Genomic DNA, 21,754 nt, shown 5'->3' on the forward strand with positions numbered 1-21,754 from the left:
ATTTAAAAACAACTTTTTTTTTTTTTCTTACAGGTGTGAAGCATCACACAAACCAGCGTACCCACCAAGGTCATTTTCATCTCCTGGCTCTGCTGCTGTCTTTTCAGCACAGCGGTTTAGGGTCTCATTACTGCTTACTTTATCTCTGGAGAGAAAGTGAGAGTCAGAGCTCTCACTCACTGCTTCTGTCCACCCCTCATACACATCAGCATCACTTATTCAACACGCCGTCCTTTATCGGGAGAGTTTCCACACCACGGCGCCAGCCCTGTGTGATTTATGCGTAATTAAAGCTCCTTTGATAAGCTTCTTGTGCTTATAAGTACACTGTTTCCACACTCATTGTTGCACTAGAAGAGGAGAATTAAAACCCAAGCATTCAGTCCACTTAAGTTTTTTTTTTTTAACTGATTGATTACTGAAGTGGCTCAGATATCTTTCATTTGAAAAAAGCCGGAAAGCTTTTATAAAATTAAATAAAGGCACAATACTTGTGAAACACGTTATTTCATTAAACAAAATAAACGTTTAAATTGGTAAAAATAAATAATAAAAAACGATGATGTTAAAAATATGCGTGCTAATCTCTGTTTTATTAGCTTAGAGGATGAAACCTTTAAGATTTAAAAGTCGTCGGCGAGAAAACAGTATTTCATCACTTTCAGAGCAGGCTTTCTGAAGTCAGTTTTTTATGTATTTTCTTTGAATTTCTGGATGCTGTGATGAACTTTTTTTTCTAACCTGCTGCTAAACCCACAGATTGATTTGTCTGTTTTTATCTGCAGCGCTGCCGCAAGGTCTGAAGATCATAGCTTTCTGCATTAAGACGTGTTTGGTTTCCTGGATACCAAAATCCTCAAATTATCTGCCAAGCTGGGCTGATGATCTGCATCAAATTGTTATACAGATCTGTATACTGCAATACATTTAGCTATGAAAGGATTCTTTTTCGTTTATGTCTTTTGAATCCTTTTGTTTAAACTTTATTTTGCACGACTGACAAAGAAATTAGATAAAAAATACCACCTTTTATCAGCTTATTGAACATTCGTGTTAATTGTCAGTTAACATATTGCTACAAGGATGATTATTTTTTAAGGTTTACGAATTTTTTGAAACTTCAAACATCAAGAAATCAATTTTTGAGCATTAATCTTATGTTTTATTATTTTTTTTAAAACAAATCCTAAAAAAATTATATCCCAGAATTATATATTTTGAACAAAATATTTTACAAGTCTATGATAGTCCAAAGAACTCTGGTAATAAAGGCAGATTTTCTCTTTTGTTTATAATATATGGACACTTTTTCACAAGTTTTTGTTAAGACAAAACAGCCTTTAGTGAATTATTTAACAGTGAAAACACCATGCTCACTACTTTTTACATTTTTTTATTAGCACATACTGTATGAAGCAAATATTGTTCCTGGTTTTTTTATGTTTGAATTTTGTAGTAAATGTTAAAGTTTCTATCACATATCTGGTCTCCTGCATGTGTCCATCACAACCACCCATGACAACAAAATACATTTTTCACACAAAAATTGTTCAAACACAATGCATTATGGTCTATATTCTTCAATCTAGTCAGTAACGATGCTCACTGGCTTTTCGCAAAGAATTCTGGGAAATTTCCAGGGCACTTGATTTTGGAGTTGTAGATTCAGACGGTACTACTACCCTGCTCCCGCAATATAAAAAAAACTATATAGGGACGTTATCAAGTGTTCTTGATTTTAGCAATTTGGACCCCATGCTCAATTCTTTTTGAATGACAAATATAATGATTTCACAAAGAAATTATTTCAATAGCCTGATAACATTTTACATCTATTTATGAATCCAATGTGCTCTGATGATGAAAATGTGGATAGTTTAAGAAATCCCATTTAAACACATTGTTTTTTTTTTACAAAAATTGTTTAACCGCAATGCATTGTGGTCTGTATTAGCACATTTAGTGAGTGTCGATGTACACAGTTTTTTTTTTTTTTTTTGCAAAGACTTCTGGGAAATATCTAGGGCACTCAATTTTGGAATTTAAAATTCGGACAGCTCTACATAAGACAAATATACGACGGAGTATTAGGGCCACCAAAAAAAAAAAGAAAAGTAATATTACGACTTTTTTCTCGTAAATTTACGACTTTTTTCCCCAAAAATTTACAACTTTAAATCTCGTAGATTTACACGTTTTTTCTCGTAAATTTACGACTTTAAATCTCGTAGATTTACAAGATTAAAAGTTGTAAATATAGCCTATGACTTTTAAAGTCATAAATGTACGACTTTATTCTCGTACTTTAGCAGTTACTACTTTTTTCTTGTAAATTTATGAGATTTAAAGACGTAATTTAAAAAAAAAATTCTTCTTTATAAAGTGGCCTTAATACTCCGTCGTAAGAACGCACTATAGACTTAGTAGTAAAGGAATTCCTACATAATCTGTGTTTTTTTTGTGTGTTGTAAACAAATTTGGGAGTGTTGTTAATATGCTAACGCGGCTAACGTAGAGGTGTTAGACCATGGTTTTTTGCACATGCCTAACAAGATTGGCATTTAGCATAGTCGCAGTAATGTGTTTCATCTGTATTGGTCAGTTTTTTTTACGTGTTGCAAAACGATTGGGAGATATATTGTAAATACGCTAACCTAGCTAATATGTAGCATGTAGCAAGGTCTAGAAGTGCTGTGAACGCAGTTAATAAAGGTTTCAAAATAGACCATTCATTGATAGTGTACGTCATAATCTAGTGCACCTTTTAGTCAGAAAAACATAGTACCAAAAAAAAGTTGTAGGATAAACTGGAAAGAGGAAAACATGGATAAGAAGCCTATAAATTTCCTTTTGGTGCAAAGCTGCAGGGGGGGCAGATGAATAGAGCCATCAGCTTAAGCAAAGGCTACAGAGCAGCCTGCCATCTGCCTGCCCATTAGGAGAATGGAACTCAACACATTCTGCTCTCATCTGCTGGCCCCAACGGCATCACTTGCAACCGACAACTTCTCTTTGTGTGTGCTGATGTGGATCTTCCCTCACCCTGGAGTCCAAACGGGAGGAAGTGCATCCCACCCGCAGCTGTCTGAGCGTGGCCCCCATCGCGTCTTCTTCTGCCGGCTTTTTAATTTAAGCGCATGACGGCATTAGTCAAGCGCTTGTACATATTTGAAGCATATTGCGTCAAACTTTGTGTGTGAAAGCGCATGGAGGGCTGCCCTTAGAGAAGAGTTACAGCAGCATGAGAGACAATTCACACCTCATTGGCAAGAAAGAGGAGCCAATCGCCTCCAACAGATCCACCCCTCAGGCTGCCGGCCTATCCGTTAATATCCTTGATGAGCTGGAGAGAGTGACAGGAATAAAAAAGTGGGAGAAAAGTTTGGAAAGAAGCAGAGCGAGTGAGAACAAAAAGAAAAAAACAGGCAAATGCAAACATGAGCAGTAAGAAAATATTTCCTGAGATGAAAAACATTAGATTCAAACATTAGATTTATTCCTTAAATTGTGTTTAGGAATCAATCAGGAAGCAGATTATAATTTTAAATTGTTTTATATATGTTCTACATTATGAGAAAAATACCAAGTGCAGGAGGAGGCAAGGTGGGAGCGCTCTACTTCTGCCACCAACTAAAGTAAATCAGCTAAATAAGAGTGAAATGATTATTGGTCATTATATTATTCTATTTTTATAAGAGTACTTCAGGGTTATCAATCCTGTACTGATGGAAAACACTTTGATTTTATTTTTTTAATGGTTCACTTAATTCTTGGAAAAAAACAAAATAAATTAGTATTTTTTTGTTTGTGTCCATGAAATGTTAAGTCTTCTGTTTTGGCAAACGGCTCATTTTGCTGTTGTTGTTGCCTCTTGTTTTGAGCCCCCAGGTGCTGCCAATCAGGAGCCTGATTGTACATAAGTAGTCGGGAAGGACTCCGTCCTCAAAGATGACAACACTCCCCCCCCAGGTTCTAACCTGAGGGGGTCCAGATATAAAACCTGAGCCAAGTTTGTCCAAGAATATCCCCAGATATTGAAGATTGCTTTTTAGTGATGATATTGTGTGACTAGAATTAAGGAAGAGGTGTGGCCACTACTAACCCCTAATGTTCGCAGAATTAATATGATGTTGTATTGTTAATATTTTTTTGTCTTTTAATCCCTCAGTTCACCAAACTGGCCAAATGAGTACTGGAAAAGACTTTTGTTCTGCTTGGCTTGCCGTAGCAGCGGTGGTTGTGATTAGGGCTGCCACGATTAGTCGACTAAACAACGACTAATCGACTATTAGAATAAACGACTAATTTAATCGTCAATTAGTCGTTACTTTACATTATATGGAGTCAGAGTGTAGTAAAGATGAAAGTTATAATTGCATTCTGCTAGCTTTTTGGACTATTTTGGCATTTACTAAGATATTTCTGGCTATTTTAGTTAATATTTTAGTTACATGCTAGCTATCTTGGCTAATTTAGCCTTTTTTCAGGTTTTTTAGGCTGTATTGGAGTTTAACTTATATTACAGCTGCACGCTAGCTATTTTGGCTAACTCAGGATTTTTTCCATTTTTTTAGGCTATTTTGGAGTTAACATTTCAGCTACATGCTAGCTATTTTGGCTAACTCAGGCTTTTTTCCGTTTTTTAGGCTGTTTGGGAGTTTAGCTAGCATTTCAGCTACATGCTAGCTGTTTTGGCTACCTTTGGCTTTATTTTGCTTGTTTTTTAGGCTAATTAGGCATTTAATTAATCTTTTAACTGGCTATCAGCTTCAGCATTTTCAGCTATTAGTTTTAGCGTTTTTAGCTATCAATTTCAGCATTTTCAGCTATCAGCATTAGCATCTTCAACAGCCGAATTCAGCTTACAGCATTCACACTAGCGTCATCGCAGGTAATGCTATATATCTAGTTTTTAGCTAGTTTGTGTGCTTTGCATCCAGTTTGCACATTCTTGATTAGCCGATTAATCGGAAAAAGTAAACGGTGATTAGTTGACTATTAAAATAATCATTTGTGGCAGCCCTAGTTGTGATAAATTCTCCTTGAATAAAGGATAGATCGTATTTAGTCATGAAAGTGCTTTTTTTTTTTACATATATACCAAACAAAACTCATAAAGTTAAAAAAAAAAGCTCAATAAAAATACTACTAGGACTTTCTAAGTGTCGTTTAAACCTTGGATTTCAAACCTTTCCTGTGCTCTTAGTGTCTGTGACTTCTCTGCAGTGTGTGTGCTTAAAGGCTTCCCCACCATCAGCCATGTGTGTCGGATCAGCAGCTAATGCCAAACCAGAGGAGGGCCGCCTGTGACAGGAGCGCTGACCTTCCTGGGTGTTCTTATCTGCCAAACTAAAGGAATTATCATAACAATTTGCATTATCTGGGGCAGAGATAATCATGACAAAGAGAGCTGACAGAAGAAATAAAGCCGCCTTTTTAGTCTGTACATACAAGTGTCATGATAGGTCTGGAACTTGTAAGAATTGGGCTGATGGAGCTGAAGAAAGTACAAATTTAAAACCTTTTTTTTTAATTATGTTTTACCTAAAAGAGGGATAAAATCTGGATTTTTTTGAATAAAAAAGTTCATAATTTAATAAACAAGCCCTAACAGACACTTTGGCTGATATAAAAGGTAAATCTTTGCTTTTTCTTTGTGTTAAATTTTCCTGCTTAATACAAACAATACAGTTCTGTACGAAATAGAAACATGATGTGCTTTTTTTTTATCTCAATCGAAATCACAACGATGGAGAAAAACATTGCCTGCTTAAACCATATTTTCTCCTGTAGCTTTATTTTTAAGAACTTTTTAAGGTTTTGAGTGTAACTCAAATTAGAGGACAAAAAATAAAAACGATACAAATGTTAAATAAAGAAGTTTGAATACGTAAATATTAAAGAAATGATAAGGTGGAACCCAATTCAGGCAAACTACACAAATAAGCAATATTTTTTGAAAAAATAAATACTTTCTTTCTGATTCCTGCAGAATTTGATGACTCAAATGTTGAAAATAAAATGTATTTACACAAATGACCGTGGAACAGCTTGCATGAGGAGATTTTAAAGAAAAAACACATTTTGTAACTCAACATTTAAGCCTTTTTTCCCATGTCAAATTCACATACTTTGCAAAACTGCAATTTTTTTAATTAAACAGGTCACCTGACCAACAGTGACTGCACCGCAAGACGTCCCACAGCATCACACAAAGTTGAGCATGTCGTGTGGAATTGTTGGATCCACAGCTCCTCTGTAAAACCGCCTACCACAATTTCCCAAAAGTTGCTTCATCCAGAGCTGCTCCGACGTAGATCGCCGCTCTATGACCTGAATAAGACGCCGACGTCTCCTTTGATAGATGATGATGAGCACTAGTGATGGGGCAGAAATTTGAATACATCTGCTGTAAATCAAAGTACTGTTCACATCAGTCGTTTTTAAATGACTTATCGCGTAATTTATTTGTGTTTATTCGCATAATTATGATTTAATAGAAGCAGTGCAACTGCATAAATGTGTTTTTTTTTTTACATTTCTAGAATTTACATAAAGTTTTGCACATCCATGTACTGGAAAAGTTGATAGCAACTGCTTAAAAATGTCAATTTTAAACTAACCTCTTGACCATTTCAAGTCATTTTGTCTGTTTAGAACCAGAATTGTACAGCAGAACCAAAAATGTGGTCAAACTGAGAGGATGAGTTCAATCTTTTGAGCTGTGTTCTGCATTATTATGAAACCATTTCTAATAATTTAACAATTCAATCAAAACTCTTTATTACAGAAAAAGAAAAAAACATTTGAACTACTTTTATTTGGTTTTTACTTGTTAAATTATTGGGTAGTTTAAAGAGTAAAGACGTGATGATGAAAATAAATTAAAAAAAAAAATAATTAAAAGAGGAAAAAAAATGAAGAAAAGTTAGATGTAGCCTTGGTTTGTGTTACAGAGAAACACCTGCTATGAACTCTGGTTCTTTCTCACACACACAAACACGCACACACACACAAACAAACATTGTATCACAGCAGTCAACCCCCTAACTGCTTTGAGACTCCAAAAGTCAAAAAGCAAAAGGACAGCTGACTGACATACAGAAGCGGATTAGTCACATCAAATCACATGCTTGCGCGCACAGACACACCCACACAAGCAGCACCCCTCGCTCCGTCCATCACACAGCTTCTCCTTCTGATGCCGAATTAAGATAACATCCCCCCGGTGATCACCAACGTCAACATCAAACCCAGACGTGGGTTTTTTTTTCTTTTTTCTGTGTGCTGTTAGTGCAGCTATAAAAAGAGTCTGCAGCATTCAAACGCACACATGAGGCTGACGGTACACAAAACTCTCAGTTTGAGCACTTTGTTAAATATAGGTTGGATTTGGAAACTTCCTGGTGCGTCGGAAACATTTTTTTCATAATTTTATTGCAACAAAAATACACGTTTTATTGGAGAAATATTGATATTTTTGGCATCATGAAGAAAAAACACAAACGACCAATAGTTGTGCATTGATTTGTCTTTTATTTCCACTAATCAAAGAAATGCTGGAGTGGTTGATCAACACAAATAATCACACAAAATGCAGAGGAACAGAAGCACATTTCTAGAAGTGTTTACATGAGAGTGTGAAGCAGGAAAACCAGAACAACGCTGTTGACTTAGAATAAATATGTTAGGGTGGAGATGGTTCAATGGGACGTGCTCCTGGTTATTCTTTAAAGCTCGGAGATGCTGTGACCTGATGACCCCCCCCTGGTGCTTGTGTCTCCAAAGTGTTGGACTTGTATGAGGGGTGAAAGAGGTAAGAGAGGTCCTGAGGGTATAAAAAGGTGTCCATCTATGTTAAGGTGCCGCGTTCTGTGTTCCCATAAGGGTTTGTTTCTTCATAGGGGTTCGAGGGTGGGTGTCTTGGTGCTCCTCCTCCCTGCTTTAATCCGTCAGTTTATAATCCCTCAAAATATACTTCTCATTGCACCTTCTCGTCTCTAACCCCCGGTCTTCAACTTGTTCTGCAGACGAATCAGAAATGAACGTGCGTCAGACGGACGGGCAAGGAGAATTATATTTTCCATTTACACATATATATCAAAACACACAAACAGAGGGAGAAAGACGCGTTTTTACACATGAGAGAAGACAGAAGGAGAGAGGAGCCGGAGAGTACAATAAAAGAGAAGAGGATGAAGCGAGTTCAAGAAGCAGAGAAGAGACCCAAGGGCACTGAATTCCATGTTAGCGATAAGTGCAACCACAAATCCCCAGCACTCCCTGTCAATAACCATTTGAACCGGCCTATTGCAGCAGATAGCACCGAATGAAAAGCGCCTAAGAGAAGATGAGTGAGAGAAGGGAAAAAGGAAACAGAAGATATAATAAAAAGAATAATGTAGGAAAAAAAAGAAAGAAAAATACTCTTTTCCTCGGTGACCGGCTTAATAAAAACATTGTTTGATCTCTCAAAAAGAATCTCTGTTCATTTTCTGCACTATTGATCCAACCATAAAACGAAAATTGGACAAAAAAACGGTTCTAAGAATTTCAAAAACAATGTAGTGGGGATAAAGTAAAAAAGCTGACTTTGAGAAAAAACTATTTCAACCTATGACAAATAATATGAAAATTCCAATATAAGCTCTGTTTAAACATGTCAGCCAATGCAAATAACTAGTTTCACATTCTGCTTTTTTTATTATTATTTTTATTTTATGCCTCATAGAACTCCACATAACACTAGAAACTCACTGAATGTCAGTAATAGCTTCAAATACTGTTGAAAAATCTAAATAGGGTCGGATTCTAGTGCCTATACCTCATTTACAATGTATGGAAGTTGTAGAAGATGATGTTCAAAGATCAGATTTATTTATTTTAAAGATCTATACAAAAGCATTGGTAAACACGTCGCTATATTTGGGTTCATTACGAGGCTTTACTAGTACGGTGAGAAGCATTTACTGCAGAAGCTGCGTCTGAATGGCGGCGGTTTCAGACGCAGTTTGATGACTTTCTATCTCCCATTAGTCCGAAGAGGGGAAAAATAAAAATAAGAATAAAATTAGAGTGTCTTTTAATTATCGTCTTGATGCAAATATAAAAAATATCAAAGTTTAGGAGGAGAACGATCTGATTCTCCTCCATGTTGGTTTTGGGCTTCACTTACTGATTTAATCAAAACGTCACGAATCAAAGCTGTGGCCCTGACTGCTTGAAGAGAAGCAAATTCTTTGCCAAAGTTCAGATATTTAAACACATCGCAACGCCCAAAATGTGAGACTAGACTGTTGCACATAACTCTTAAAAACGCGATCTGTACATTGACATAACATTGAAAATGGATACCCCTAATATGCAGGAGTGTTAAACTCAATCGCAAAGGGGGTCCAAAACAAAAAACAAAGGTCGGAGGTATGAACAGGATAAACATTTATTAAACACACTAGAACAAAGTTTTTTTAAATGTAACATTTTAACATAACTATAAATAATAAAAAGGCAGGAATATTATTCCAGAATAAATCAACTTAAATAACTTCCAATATTTTACTTTCCATAAAAATATATTTTGTCAAAATTATAAAAGTTAGAAATAAGCGCAAGATAACGTCGAACTATTAATTTAAATAAAATAAAATGATCTAGAGGGCCGGATATAATTAATCAGAGGGCCGAATCCGGCCCTCGGGCCTCGACTTTGACCCATGTGGTCAATTAAACTATTTTTGCTATCCCAAACCCCTTAAAATTTTAGAATTTATAGAGACTTTAATAAATGTTGGCATTAAGCTCAACTGGGCTGGAGATTTGTAATTATCATATTTTTGGAGTATAAGATTCAAGTTTTTGCATAGTTTGCAAAAACTTGCAGAAGCATTGTTAAAAACCTACATAGAGGAGAATCTGTCTGCTCACCTCCTGAACTTTATGGTATTTTTCTAATTTGCATTAAGACATTTTATTCTTGCTTTTATTTTTTTACTCCTATAGTCATCAATCTGGGTCACAGAAAGGCGTAAGTACCGCTGAAAGCGTCATCGTTGACAGTACTAGGGGTGAGTATTGGCAATACGATATGATATATATTGTGATACACATGTCACAATACATTTCACAACATATCAAAAGATAGTTTTTAATATGACTTGATAAAAACTTTATCCAAATATTAATGCCCCTTTTACGCAAATAAAATACACAGAGCTGTTCAAAGAGGCTCAGTGTGCTGTGCTGCCAACTAGTGGCTGGGGGTTTAAGTGGCAGTGTTTTAAATTGATAAAAGTATCGGCAAATTAAATATCACGATATTTCACTGAGTCAATATTTTCTTACACCCTTAGTTAGCACTTTTTTTTTGACCAAAGGAACAAAATCGCTAAAAATTTTAAAACAGTTTGGGTCCACTAAGATATTTGTTATGAGTTGAATTATAGATAAAAAAAAAAACATTTCCATATTTTTAATAAATTGAACATAATGAACTAATAAAAGTGCTGTAATGTGTACCAACCCTTACACAGAACTTTATTTCATTCTAGTCACTCCAACAGGAATCTAGCCAAAGCTTTTGAGAGTGAGAGGGAGACGGAATGGTCAATCTAAATAATGAAGTGGGGAAGGAAAAGATAGGAAGCAAAAGGCAGTAATGCAGCGAGAATATGGAATGAGGCGGCAAGCGGTGGATTGAGAGATTGGCCTTCATGATAAACTCCTATTCATTGAGAGCAGGAAAAGAGACTTTATCTGTCCTCCAACTGCCTCCCTTTTTCGGTGTTTGCTATCAGACCTGTTAAGCACTGAATGCATTAGAAATGCGACTAGGGATGAAGGGATAGTGGATGGAGGGAGCGATGATGGCGAGGCGAGGAAGACTCTAAGGAGTGGAAAAGTGGGTCCAAATGTTATCACCGACTGGAGACGATAAGAGGGCTAATTATTAGCGACAAAGGCCGGACACCTGATGACACCTCTGCTTTGGTCAGCTCCAGCTGAGAGGTCACTATTGTAAGTTTTAGATTGGCTTTTATCAGTGTTGAGATGACATCTTAGGTTTTGATGGAGTGAAGATACGAAAAAGGGGTGCAGGACAAAAGAAAGAGATTGGAGAAAACTCTGACATTTTGGGGTAGGAGAATAAAAAGCTTCTGTTAGAGGGCAGATGTGGATCTTCTGACCTCTGGAGGTCAAAGTCGCGTCCTTTGACATTGTCCTTGGAGCAGCTTCCTGCTCGGCTCTGATAAAGCTGCATAAACATCCTAATCATAAAACGACATCAGCCGCTCCATTCCACCCCCATTCTCTTAGCTGTGTAATTCTGCATATTATACCTCTAAAGTCTTATCACCGAGCAGCTTCCTTTGCACCTAATGACTTAAAAAGAAAGTCTTAAGAGAGATAAGCGCAGATGAACAGGAGCGCGCTGTGATTGTTGCCGGGTGATAAACACAGGCAGATTACCATATCGTCTCAGGCTTGCTGCCAAACAATTTACAAGCTCGCAACAACATCCGGACTGTGAACGCAGTACCGCTGAATCCAGACTAGAGCATAGGTAGCTCTCTTAAGCACACACGCAGCCGCGAGATGAATAAAACATGGTGCAATTTACATGATGTATAGCTTAAGAATCTGCCAGCATCTGACTTTTAGATCTAATATTAATGCCCACGAGAGTGAGGGAGAGACACAAAACTCAGTTTTCCCCCATTTCTGAAAAACAATGCAATTGCAAAAAAAAAAAATCTAATAGAAAAGCTCTATGAATGCAAATTGAGTCTTTTTGGGGCCAATGGATGGTACGTATTGGAATGTGAGAGACGGGGAATCAAGTTAATATCAACTTGAGTGGCATTACCGTTACCTTACTGTTTTTGGCTGAAGAAGATGGAGGATGGAAAACCCTTTGCACTTGGTAATGAGTGGAAAGAGGGCAAACTACTAGCTGCAGGTTGTGGGAATTACTGTATTAAAACACATAGGGAGACAGTCGGGGGAACGCCTGTGTCAGCAGGTATTACAAAAATAGCCTGGAAGTTCAAACTGGTCACTGAGATTGAATCTGATTCTGGCGCCAGCAACCCAATTGAAATTATCTTTTGTCTAAAAGCAAGAAGCGTGTGCCGCAGAACGATGGGTGAGGGGATGTTAGCACGGTACAGTAATTCTGTTTGGCATTTAAAAAGTCAAGTAGTGCTAGATTAAAGCTACAGTACACGCCTATGAGACAAGTGATGGACTTCACACTGCTACACAAATACACTACACTAAAGTCTACTTTCACAAGCACAAAAACTTACATATTTTCTGTCCATGAAGATACATACCTTTTATTCTTTAAACAAAAAAGACAAAACCTTTTATTTTGAAGATGCATTTTTGTGTTGTTCAGTTGCAGTTTTAAAAAACAACAAATACCCTTCATTGAAGTCATTATCCATCAATGTTTCTTTCAAATGGTATCAAATGTACTTTTGCAGCATTCTTTTAAGATTAAGGATTAATTACAGCACTCTGATTTATGATAAAGCTCTTGTTGAAAATGCAGACTGAACTGCTGCAGGAAACACATGTTTTATCAGTTTCACGACTGTCATGTTAAGTTATGTCAGACATACAGCTCTACAGAAGAAACATCGGCTTTGCTTCTCAGATTCTAAACTGACCATCACGAGCTAGCTTAAGTTATCAATGATCTATAATTGTAGTTTGTCATTAATCTCTAAAAGATTTTCCCAATTAACTACAGAATAATCTTCCTCTAATGGCTGTCTGCTAACCTTGTATCTAATGGGCTTAAAAGCAAAACTGCATTTGTACATTTCTGAGTCTTTTTTTATCAATACTAACGAGGGTTGTCATTTCATCGCTTTAATCACAATTAATTAATTACCGACATTTTAGTGCATTATTTTTTTAATTGCATAAATCAAACTTGATGTTTTCTTTATTTTTTATTTGTTTAAGATTGAAAAAACATTACCCAACTGTAGTGTAAAGGTTGGAACTCTGCTATAATAAAAAAACTAAATAAAAACACAGTTTTAGTTTTATTTTGATCTTCTCTTGCGCCACAATGTCACAAACTTAAATAAAATACCTCAAAATTAGGCTATTAACAGCAAGTATTAGGTTAAAAATCATTGCGATTAAAATCGATTAATTAGATTAATGAATCACAGGTCACAATTAAGTAATCGCACAAAAAATGTATCGCATGACAGCACTAATATTAACAATACTTACCCAACTTTTTGTTTTAACAAAGTTTTCATTTTTATTTATTTTGTGCTATTTTACATATTCCTTATTTCATTTGTTCAACTTTCATATATTAGTTGTAAATGAAATGTTTCGTATGAAATCTTTACTAGGATTTCTCACTTGAACTGTAGATTAAGTGTTTCCGTTCTTTAGATTCCCATAACTCTTCGCAATTCCGGATGTAATTCTGACAGATTCTCAAAGCAGCTTTGCACTATACAACATTTTACTTCTGTAAACACTTTACTACTATAAGATGCTGCATAGCAAAGCTGTTTTTCTCAGCTTTCAGAATCCATTTAAATTACATAAACGGTCAAAGAGTTGCAGTAATTCAAGAGCATGTGTTATTTCCTGTCTGATGGCTACAGCTCGGTTGTTAAAGGGTGCAGTCCTTTCTATAAAAATCTTCTTTTGGAAGATAACATGGATTTTAAAGACAATACTTTTAAACGTTCCGTCTTTGTAGTGGACTTCTGTTGTGAGACAATTCACTCACTTAAAAGCTGCTCATGTATGGCTTAAGGAATATAACAAAAACCTTTTTGACCAATCTCCTAACTCCCTATATCCCAATCCAATCAAACATCCTAGATAATCAATGAAAAAAATCTACAAAAGCCCCAACCCACAGGGCCCAGTGACTCTGGGTCTACTAACATTCCACTTCCAGACACAACAAAGCATCAAAAGAGCAATCCTATCCTATTGTTTTCACAGATATGAGCTTTCCTTAATATGGCAAAGGAACTGCCACAATACTAGGGTTTAAAGATTTTTAAAAAGGGTCTAAACTGGTCAAAATGTTTCGTACAGTTAAGCCTTTTTCCTGTCTAATATCACATTATGTTAAAAAAGTACTTGTAAATATAATGTTCACATGAAAACCCAACCATGGTCAAATGGGATAAAAACACTTGAGGACAGAAAACGTAGAGTTGAAAACACATACCTCCTTGGCGTTGTTGACACACTGCAGGTAAAGAGCAGCTATATTGGAACAGTTCAGGGTTCTTCCAGCGTTATCTTTGTAGCACGCAAGGATCTGTCCCTGAAGATCTGCACATACAGGATGCACCTCATACCTCCTGCAGGAAATAAAATAACAAAAAAGGTAGGAGTATTATTAAATGAATTCAAGAGATTTATGCTATGGTCACAAATACAGCTGCCACTATGTGATGGGGAGGGATCAGCGGAATCTTCAAGACTTCATGCCGCTGCCTGACTTTTTGGAAAAATCTTCGAAAAATTTAAACTTTTTCTTAAAACCTCGGCGGCCATCATAGGGTATGTAAAAATGAGACTGCCGCCTTCCGATTACAAATGCCACCACATGGCTACCTGCTAAATTTGCTAAAACAAACTTGCATTTAAGTCACTGTGCTGTAGCATTTTGGAAAATATGTCCGTAGTCTTAAAATAAAATCAATGAAGAAGTGAAGAGTAACAGTAGAATGCCCATACAGTTGAGAAAGGCCGTTGTCCAATTGTATGGACCCAATTCATGATGACATCAAAAAATGACCATGAAGACATGCTAATTTGAAATTTAGTGCACAAATACTCCATTTTGTTTCAACTTGCTGAGCTATATCTCACACCTTTGAATTCCTTTTATCACCACTACAGACGTAGCGCCAAACGTCCATAGCAAGAATCAGTGTTACATCTGCTGGGAGAAAAGTCAGAGGTCCACTTCCTGCTGAGAGCGCTAAAGCATATCAACGGGGAGGCCAGAAGGTTTCCCAAGAAGTGAACAATGTTTCCATTCTTTAAAAAAAAACAGGGATCCACTGATGCGATGGCACTGCACCAAGAAAAAGGTCGTCCTGTTATTGTATTTCAGAGTAATGAAAGAAAGTGTCATCTCGTCCAGATCTGCCTCATTGGTTACGATATAATAAGCATAATGATATTAAAATGAATGGGAAGCATCATATCTCCCAGGTAAATTAATCTCTTATCCTGTGTCTTTGGAATAATAAGTCTTTAAAAAGGTCTTACATGAGGCACAAGTGATTACTCAACTGAGTGTTAACTAATCAATCTATTGATTTGAAGTAGCTCTGTGAGAGTGTCAACCGTTTACAAGCTGAGCACTTTTCATACTGGAATGAATTACAGGGAGATTTCCATATTTGACATCCATATGGAGACTGTCAGTGTAGAGTGCCAGTGCTAATATGTCTGCTCATACTTTAGGCACACATCACTACAACTTTGCAAGTGCAAGTGCTTCCTTAATGCTGGTAACAGCTGGTGGTAATTAAGTTGTTATGATCTGGAAGATGGCAATTTAAATGATAAATACACCCAACTTCAGTGTTTTTGAGTGCGACTATCTGATTTATCAAGAGTTGGGCTCTTTGTCCAATTCAAAATCTCCAACCAGGACTGCTTTCCTGCTCAGTGTTAGCCGCTTCTGTTCGACTTTTGCCATACTCCATAAAAAGCGATGATGCCTACACACGCCTACTGGTCTATTATGCTAATGGGGGTGTCATCATTTTGCTCACATCACTGCTCAGGACAAACCATCTGCATTGGGTGTGAAAGACAAAGAAATTTGGCCCGTCAGCAACTCTAGACATCTCAGAGGAGTATTGTGGGTTAAAGATGAGGCTGCGTTGCTAGAATTAGATGTTTGAGTTTACTCCCTTGTGGCTACAAAACGAGGGGATTGGCTACAAGGATCATTACCCAGGGTGCAATGCAGCAGTATGTTACTGAAGTGGAGATGTATACATCTGTGTATCGCCACACGGTCATATTTGTTAACGAAGCGACAGAAATCTTTACAACCCTTCCCTTGTGTAGGTCAAAGGCAATTTAAGTTTTGATTAAAACGTTAGTACGTTAGTACTCGATATTCACTTGTCTGTTAGGTAGCTTCAATTTTCTACAATTTTATTGCGTGTAACATTTTCAACATGAGGTTTAAAGGGTACTTGCGAAGTGCAAATGGCGAAAGAAACCCACAAATAGGTATTTTGTTCATTAGTGTATACCCAGCACTGCTTATGGTTAGTGTCAAGGTACATACACAAGGGATGCATCAACTCACATTCAAGTGGCCACTTTCAAGTTTAAACGCACATCCACCCAAGTTTCGGACTTCCATGTTCAAAACTCTCAAGTTCATCCATCGCTACCCAAGCTACCAAACTTCATGATGCTAGATCGCTACAACGCTGAACTGTGATCAATCAGGGACTCATATTTGGTATTGACATGTGGGTAGCGTCTCTTTCCAAACACAGAGGTGCCAAGATCACAAAGGAGAAATGAATAATTGTGGTTTGTGCCCGATTAGAATTCTATGACACTAAGTGTTTCATATGGTAAATTAGGGCTGTGAAAGAAAAAACCTTGAGCAAGATTTGGTTTAACATTTCACATCAAGCCTCATCCTAATGTAGGTGGTCGACGAGCAAAATTAAACAATCCAAAAATTAAAAAAAAACTGAAGAAGACTGCTTGTCAGGTGCAGTGTGAACACCATTCACTGGATTAAAGTCCCCTTATGACAATTTTTTTATTAAAAAAAAAAACTTTCTCAGTAGAGTTTTAATAATGATTATAAAGTTTTTTTTTTAAAAATCCCACAATCTAACTGTCTTAAAAAGCCATTTTTTCAGGTTGATCTGAAGCCTCTGCTTCAAAAATCTCTTCTGAGGGGGCGTGGCTTTAGTAACTGAGCTGAGCAGCTCCACCCAAGACCCACCCGCTTTGATTATAATGGCTCTGTCTCTCCCTAGCGTAAATCTTTACCACTCCTACATAAAAATGTCAAGCCAAATCGGTAATGACCATTCGTATAGTTTTGGGCCAGGTGTCAGCTCCAACGAGGAAGTGAAGAACTTTTATTGATTTACAATCCTTTACAACTGCAATCAAATGAGTCGCCGTTCGCATTTCCGTGGTCACATCAAGAAGGTCTATGGAGTCTTTTCGATTTTCCAGCGTTCTCAGTCCTGCTACCATAAGTATTGTATGAAACTCACACAAAAAATCCAGTGATGCTGATTTGACCACAGAAATGTGAAAGGCGGCTCATTTGACTGCAGTCAATGGGAAAATGCCATCTTTTCTTTTCCAGCACCTGAGCTAGACACGCTAGCCGCCCCAGATAAGGCCATGCGCATGTGCAGCAGAGCTGTTGTGACATAAAGAAGGCTCATTAATTCAAACAGAGCCTCACTGCGACAGTTTTATTAACAGCAATTGCAAAGGAGAAATACTCGGAAATGCAAAAACGAAATGATTTCTTATTACATTTGTTCTATTTCATAAGAAAAATGCCACACGTATGTTAAACACTCCAAAAACATAAATTTCATCGGAGGGGGACTTTAATGAAACTGCATATAGCACGTTCCTGAATGCAAAATCCCGACTGATGTATATTTACCTTCAGGATTACTGACTACTTTCCCAAAGAATATTTTACATAATTTGAGGATGTTTTGTGGTCAGGATATTAATGGAACTGCAATCACATACTGGTAGATGGATGTAGAGGCAGGACAAAAAATATACAATACTAAAATACAAGTACTAGTATTATGAGAATACTGTATCTGAGATTAGCTTTCCTTAAAAACTTGACAGTCCTTCTAAACCTTTATTCATAGCTGAATCTGTAGCTCACATCAGGGTTTGAGACACATGCATGTAAACCTAATATCTTCACTGATCTCAGCACAGTGAAGAGGTGTTCCTCTGAAAATGCAGATTAACACCTTTAAACTTGGCCAATTCTGAATCTGCTCTGCTTCTTCACATCTTTTGAACATGGTACGAGTGAAGAAGGTTTCTACATTTGGGAATCCGTCTGAGGAAGATTCATCTATTTGTTAAGAGGATTGGCAAGGCAATTGCTCTGCATCAGGTTATTGACGATGACAGGGGTGCTGGCAGAAATCGCTTCCACCCTCTTTCTATGGATCTTGGAGCTCATTTATTGCACCGCCCATGGCCATCTACGGGGACGAGAAGAGCCACAAACACTCACTAATTACTTTCATTCACTTTAATGCCAGGTGCATCCTGCTGATACAAACCACTGTGTTTATCACCAGTAATGGCCTCAGAGAGTGAGAACAGCGAGAAAGGATGAAGAGCGTTTTTTGATGAGAAACTAAACAGTTGTACTTCTATTTTTGCTTGCTCTGGTTCAAGAGGATGGGAGCGTAGTTGAGTTAATCATAGAGACAATAACACTGTCACACACAGTGGCGGAACGCTGCATCCTCTATCATCTGTCATTTGGATTAACATTAAGTTCCTGCTGCCAACTGCAAAGAGCCAGTAAAAAATGACTATAACCTCCCTTCTCCTCAGTTCTACATTAAATACACTTTTGTCATGTACCAGAGTGACATTGCAAGAGTGTTAAGCAGCTGAGTGCACATATGCAAATCAACTTTTTAACCTTTACCTAATAAAACTTACATTTCCGCTTAGCAATAAAGATTTTAAAACATCGATGCAGAACTCTGTTTATAACTTTTTAATTTGTGTACAGCATGTAAACAGACAAATATTGTTTTTCAAGGCAAGTTATGGCCTCAGGTACTTTTCAAGTTTTTATGGAAATATCCTTCAGTTGTGGCACACGGGGAGTTTGTATGAAATACGCCTCGCTACTTCTTCACGGCAGAAAAAAAAAAAAACAACTTTGTATTTCACAGTGGCTGGAGTTAAAGGCAGCAAAATGAAACCGCGGCAGAGTGTGCCACTGTGGGAAAATCGTTGAGTTTCATTAGAAAATGTAGTCAAAAACAACTATGAATCATGCGGTTCTCATGTAACCTGAGGAGGGGAAACAAGGACAAACAAGGACACCGGATGAAATTCCTGGGAGAATATCCTCTTTTTATTTACATATTCCTTAATAGTTTGTCCGGACTATTTTTTTTGTTTTTTGTTTTAGGGTTAAGGAGAGGTCAAATGATTGGGGAACAAACAGGCAGAGTAGGTTTCAGGAATGTCTAACCAACAGGAATAAATTAGCTTTTCAGAGGGGATTTCCTGTGCAAAACTGTGTCATGCCTTCAAGATTGTATGAACAAATACTTAAAGTTTCAACCCAGATAAAATTCCCGTGGTCTGCAGAAAAGAAGATTTCTTGGAGCGGTCTTGGAGTGTAAGGGAGCGGGTTAGACATTATCTTCTCCAAGGTGTAACAGAATTAAAAACTTTAAAAATGTTCTCATTTCTGAGCATTAAAAGTTAAAAAGCATAAAGAAAGGTAGTGAGGATGTAAGATAAAGATTAAATGTTAAATATGGTACACATAAATTACAATACAACATGGAATGTGACTCAAAGTTAAAGTTCATCCCTTTTCTTCTTTTCTCCATCCCCAGAGCTTCATGGCATATTCAATAAAAATCTTTGTGATGGGAGACTCAAAAACAAATAGAAACATCTCGCTGTATACAGTTGGTTATTATTTGCAGTGTGTGTTATTGAGTGTGTGCATTGCGCTGCTTTTTCTCCAGAGATAGTAAATCTAAACAGTCATATAAGGGTCTCGACTCTTTGCCATCAGTAGCAGTAAAGGTCAGCATAACAGCTCCTGATCCACACACAACCCCCCAGCATGTACACACAAACTCAGTCCCTGCAGACTTCATCCACAAATAAAGGCAACAGCGAAGTGGAGCTGTGAGGTTTGAGTTTTCATAAATCATAAATTAAAAAAAAGTTAGAGTCAGGTTTTGGTCTAAAAAAAGTAAGTGGATTTAATTCATTTTTTTTTTAAGAAGGACTAAATTATCTTATAAAGACTGGATATATTTTGTGTGGCTAAATCTAATTATTCACTGTAAACTCTGTAACAATAAATATCAATGCGTTGATTTTCAATTAGGATTACTACACTAATTGGCACACCTCAAATTTTTCTGCTATTTACAAGACTTGAAATGAAGAGAGAAAATTGCGACAAAAACACAAAAAGACACCTGAAGATGTGGAATAGTAAATGCTAGAATGTCATTAATTTCTTTTATTCCAAATTACACTTGAAATTATTGTGATTTTTATTTTCAGTCTTGACTAGAAGACGTTTTCTTTTAGAAAAAGCCACTCCTGACAGGAGCAATAAGAGGCAAACATAAGGTAAACAGAAAAATGTTCAAAACGTTTTTCCTTCAAAAGCCTACAGGCACTACCAATCAACACATCAGCCAGCATCTTGTCTTTAGATACTGCCTAAAAAATATTAAGAATAAATAAAAGTTTTCTTTTTGCTTCTTCATTATTGCAGCTAAATATGATTTTAAAAAAATAGAGGTTTAATAGTTATATAGTGACGTCTCAATTAAACCTACTTTAAAATCTAGGTAACATTTAAGCAAATTAAAATATATGTTTTACAGCTAGGTAAAGCTGAATTCACATGACAGAAAGAAACAGGCAAACAGATTTGGTTGGTGTAACAAGTAAAAAAAAAAATCTGCAAATTAAATATTTGTATTATTTTCTGTTTGGTAAAGACAATCTATGATAAAGTGCTGGGATAAAACGTTTTCCCAGGTCCTCCCGCATAGTTTTACAATATATATATATAAATGTTACATGAATACATTTTTGATCCCAGTTCAAGCACATCTAGGAGCCTCATCAGTCTGTTTTCTTAATAATTTTCTTACAAACAAGAAACAAAGGCAATGTAAAATGCCTTCAAAATGAAAAATATGACCATTGTGAAGCTTGGCTCAATACACAAAAGCCTGTCACAAAGACACCATGTCAAGTTACACTGACTTTTACCAGCAAAGAAAATGTTTGTACGTTGCTAGCTCTCTCGTTTGGTGGCTCACTGAGTTCCATTCTTACATGACTAGCAGCAAAAAAATAAAAAAAAAGGCGTTTAGTCTGTTTTCCTCTTAAAAATACCCACTTTGCCAAAACGTTACAGTAAAAAGCATTTGCTACATTGACGGCGTGGACTACTCTGAACCGTCCGCATGTTATGTTTCTGTTCCCCACATTGTCAATTTATCATCATTTGGATTCGCTCTGGGGGTTAATAAGGTTAAGGGGCGAGTGCTGGTTCCCCTTTAAAAAGCCCTCATCTTCTCTAAAGTTAAGGCAGGTGTCAGTAATCAGAGAAGCAAATAAATATAAATGATCCAGTTAAGGTGAAAAATGACACGCGTTTCACTTGTGCTGCTTTTTAAAAGCAGACCGACGTGACCTCCCGCAGCGAAACCCATCAGTTTGGATAAGCAATGAAAAAGAAAAGAGGAAGGGACACAGAGAGAGGCCGATTCAGAAAAAATGTGAAAGGGATAAAAGATTGCCACTGCTGGAACAAGTGGACGACGAGTGGGGAGGCAGGAGCTAGAGCTCATTCTCCGTGAAGGAGTGAGGGAAAAGATTTAAATGAAGACAGAAAACACATGGTCGTACATTAAGTAAGTGCTGAGGAAAACGAAGAAGGATGAGTGCAGGAGACGAAAAAAAAAAA

The 21,754-nt window shown here is 36.9% G+C and overlaps 1 protein-coding gene across 5 annotated transcripts in view; it reads right to left on the reverse strand.

The window, feature by feature from the left end:
- Nucleotides 1–7,513: 7,513 nt before the first annotated feature.
- Nucleotides 7,514–21,754, reverse strand: part of chchd3a (coiled-coil-helix-coiled-coil-helix domain containing 3a) — an 80,998-nt gene continuing 66,757 nt past the window's right edge. For all 5 annotated transcript variants that reach the window (XM_036210203.1, XM_024290885.2, XM_024290867.2 and 2 more), the window contains 2 exons: nt 14,222–14,357; nt 7,514–8,024 (listed from right to left, as the gene is read on the reverse strand). In XM_036210203.1, the coding sequence (XP_036066096.1) occupies nt 8,001–8,024; nt 14,222–14,357 (160 nt within the window). In that variant the 3' untranslated portion in view covers nt 7,514–8,000. The remainder of the gene's footprint in view (nt 8,025–14,221; nt 14,358–21,754) is intronic.

The sequence above is a fragment of the Oryzias melastigma genome, linkage group LG23, assembly GCF_002922805.2.
Source record: "Oryzias melastigma strain HK-1 linkage group LG23, ASM292280v2, whole genome shotgun sequence".
In the NCBI taxonomy this organism is placed as follows: domain Eukaryota; kingdom Metazoa; phylum Chordata; class Actinopteri; order Beloniformes; family Adrianichthyidae; genus Oryzias; species Oryzias melastigma.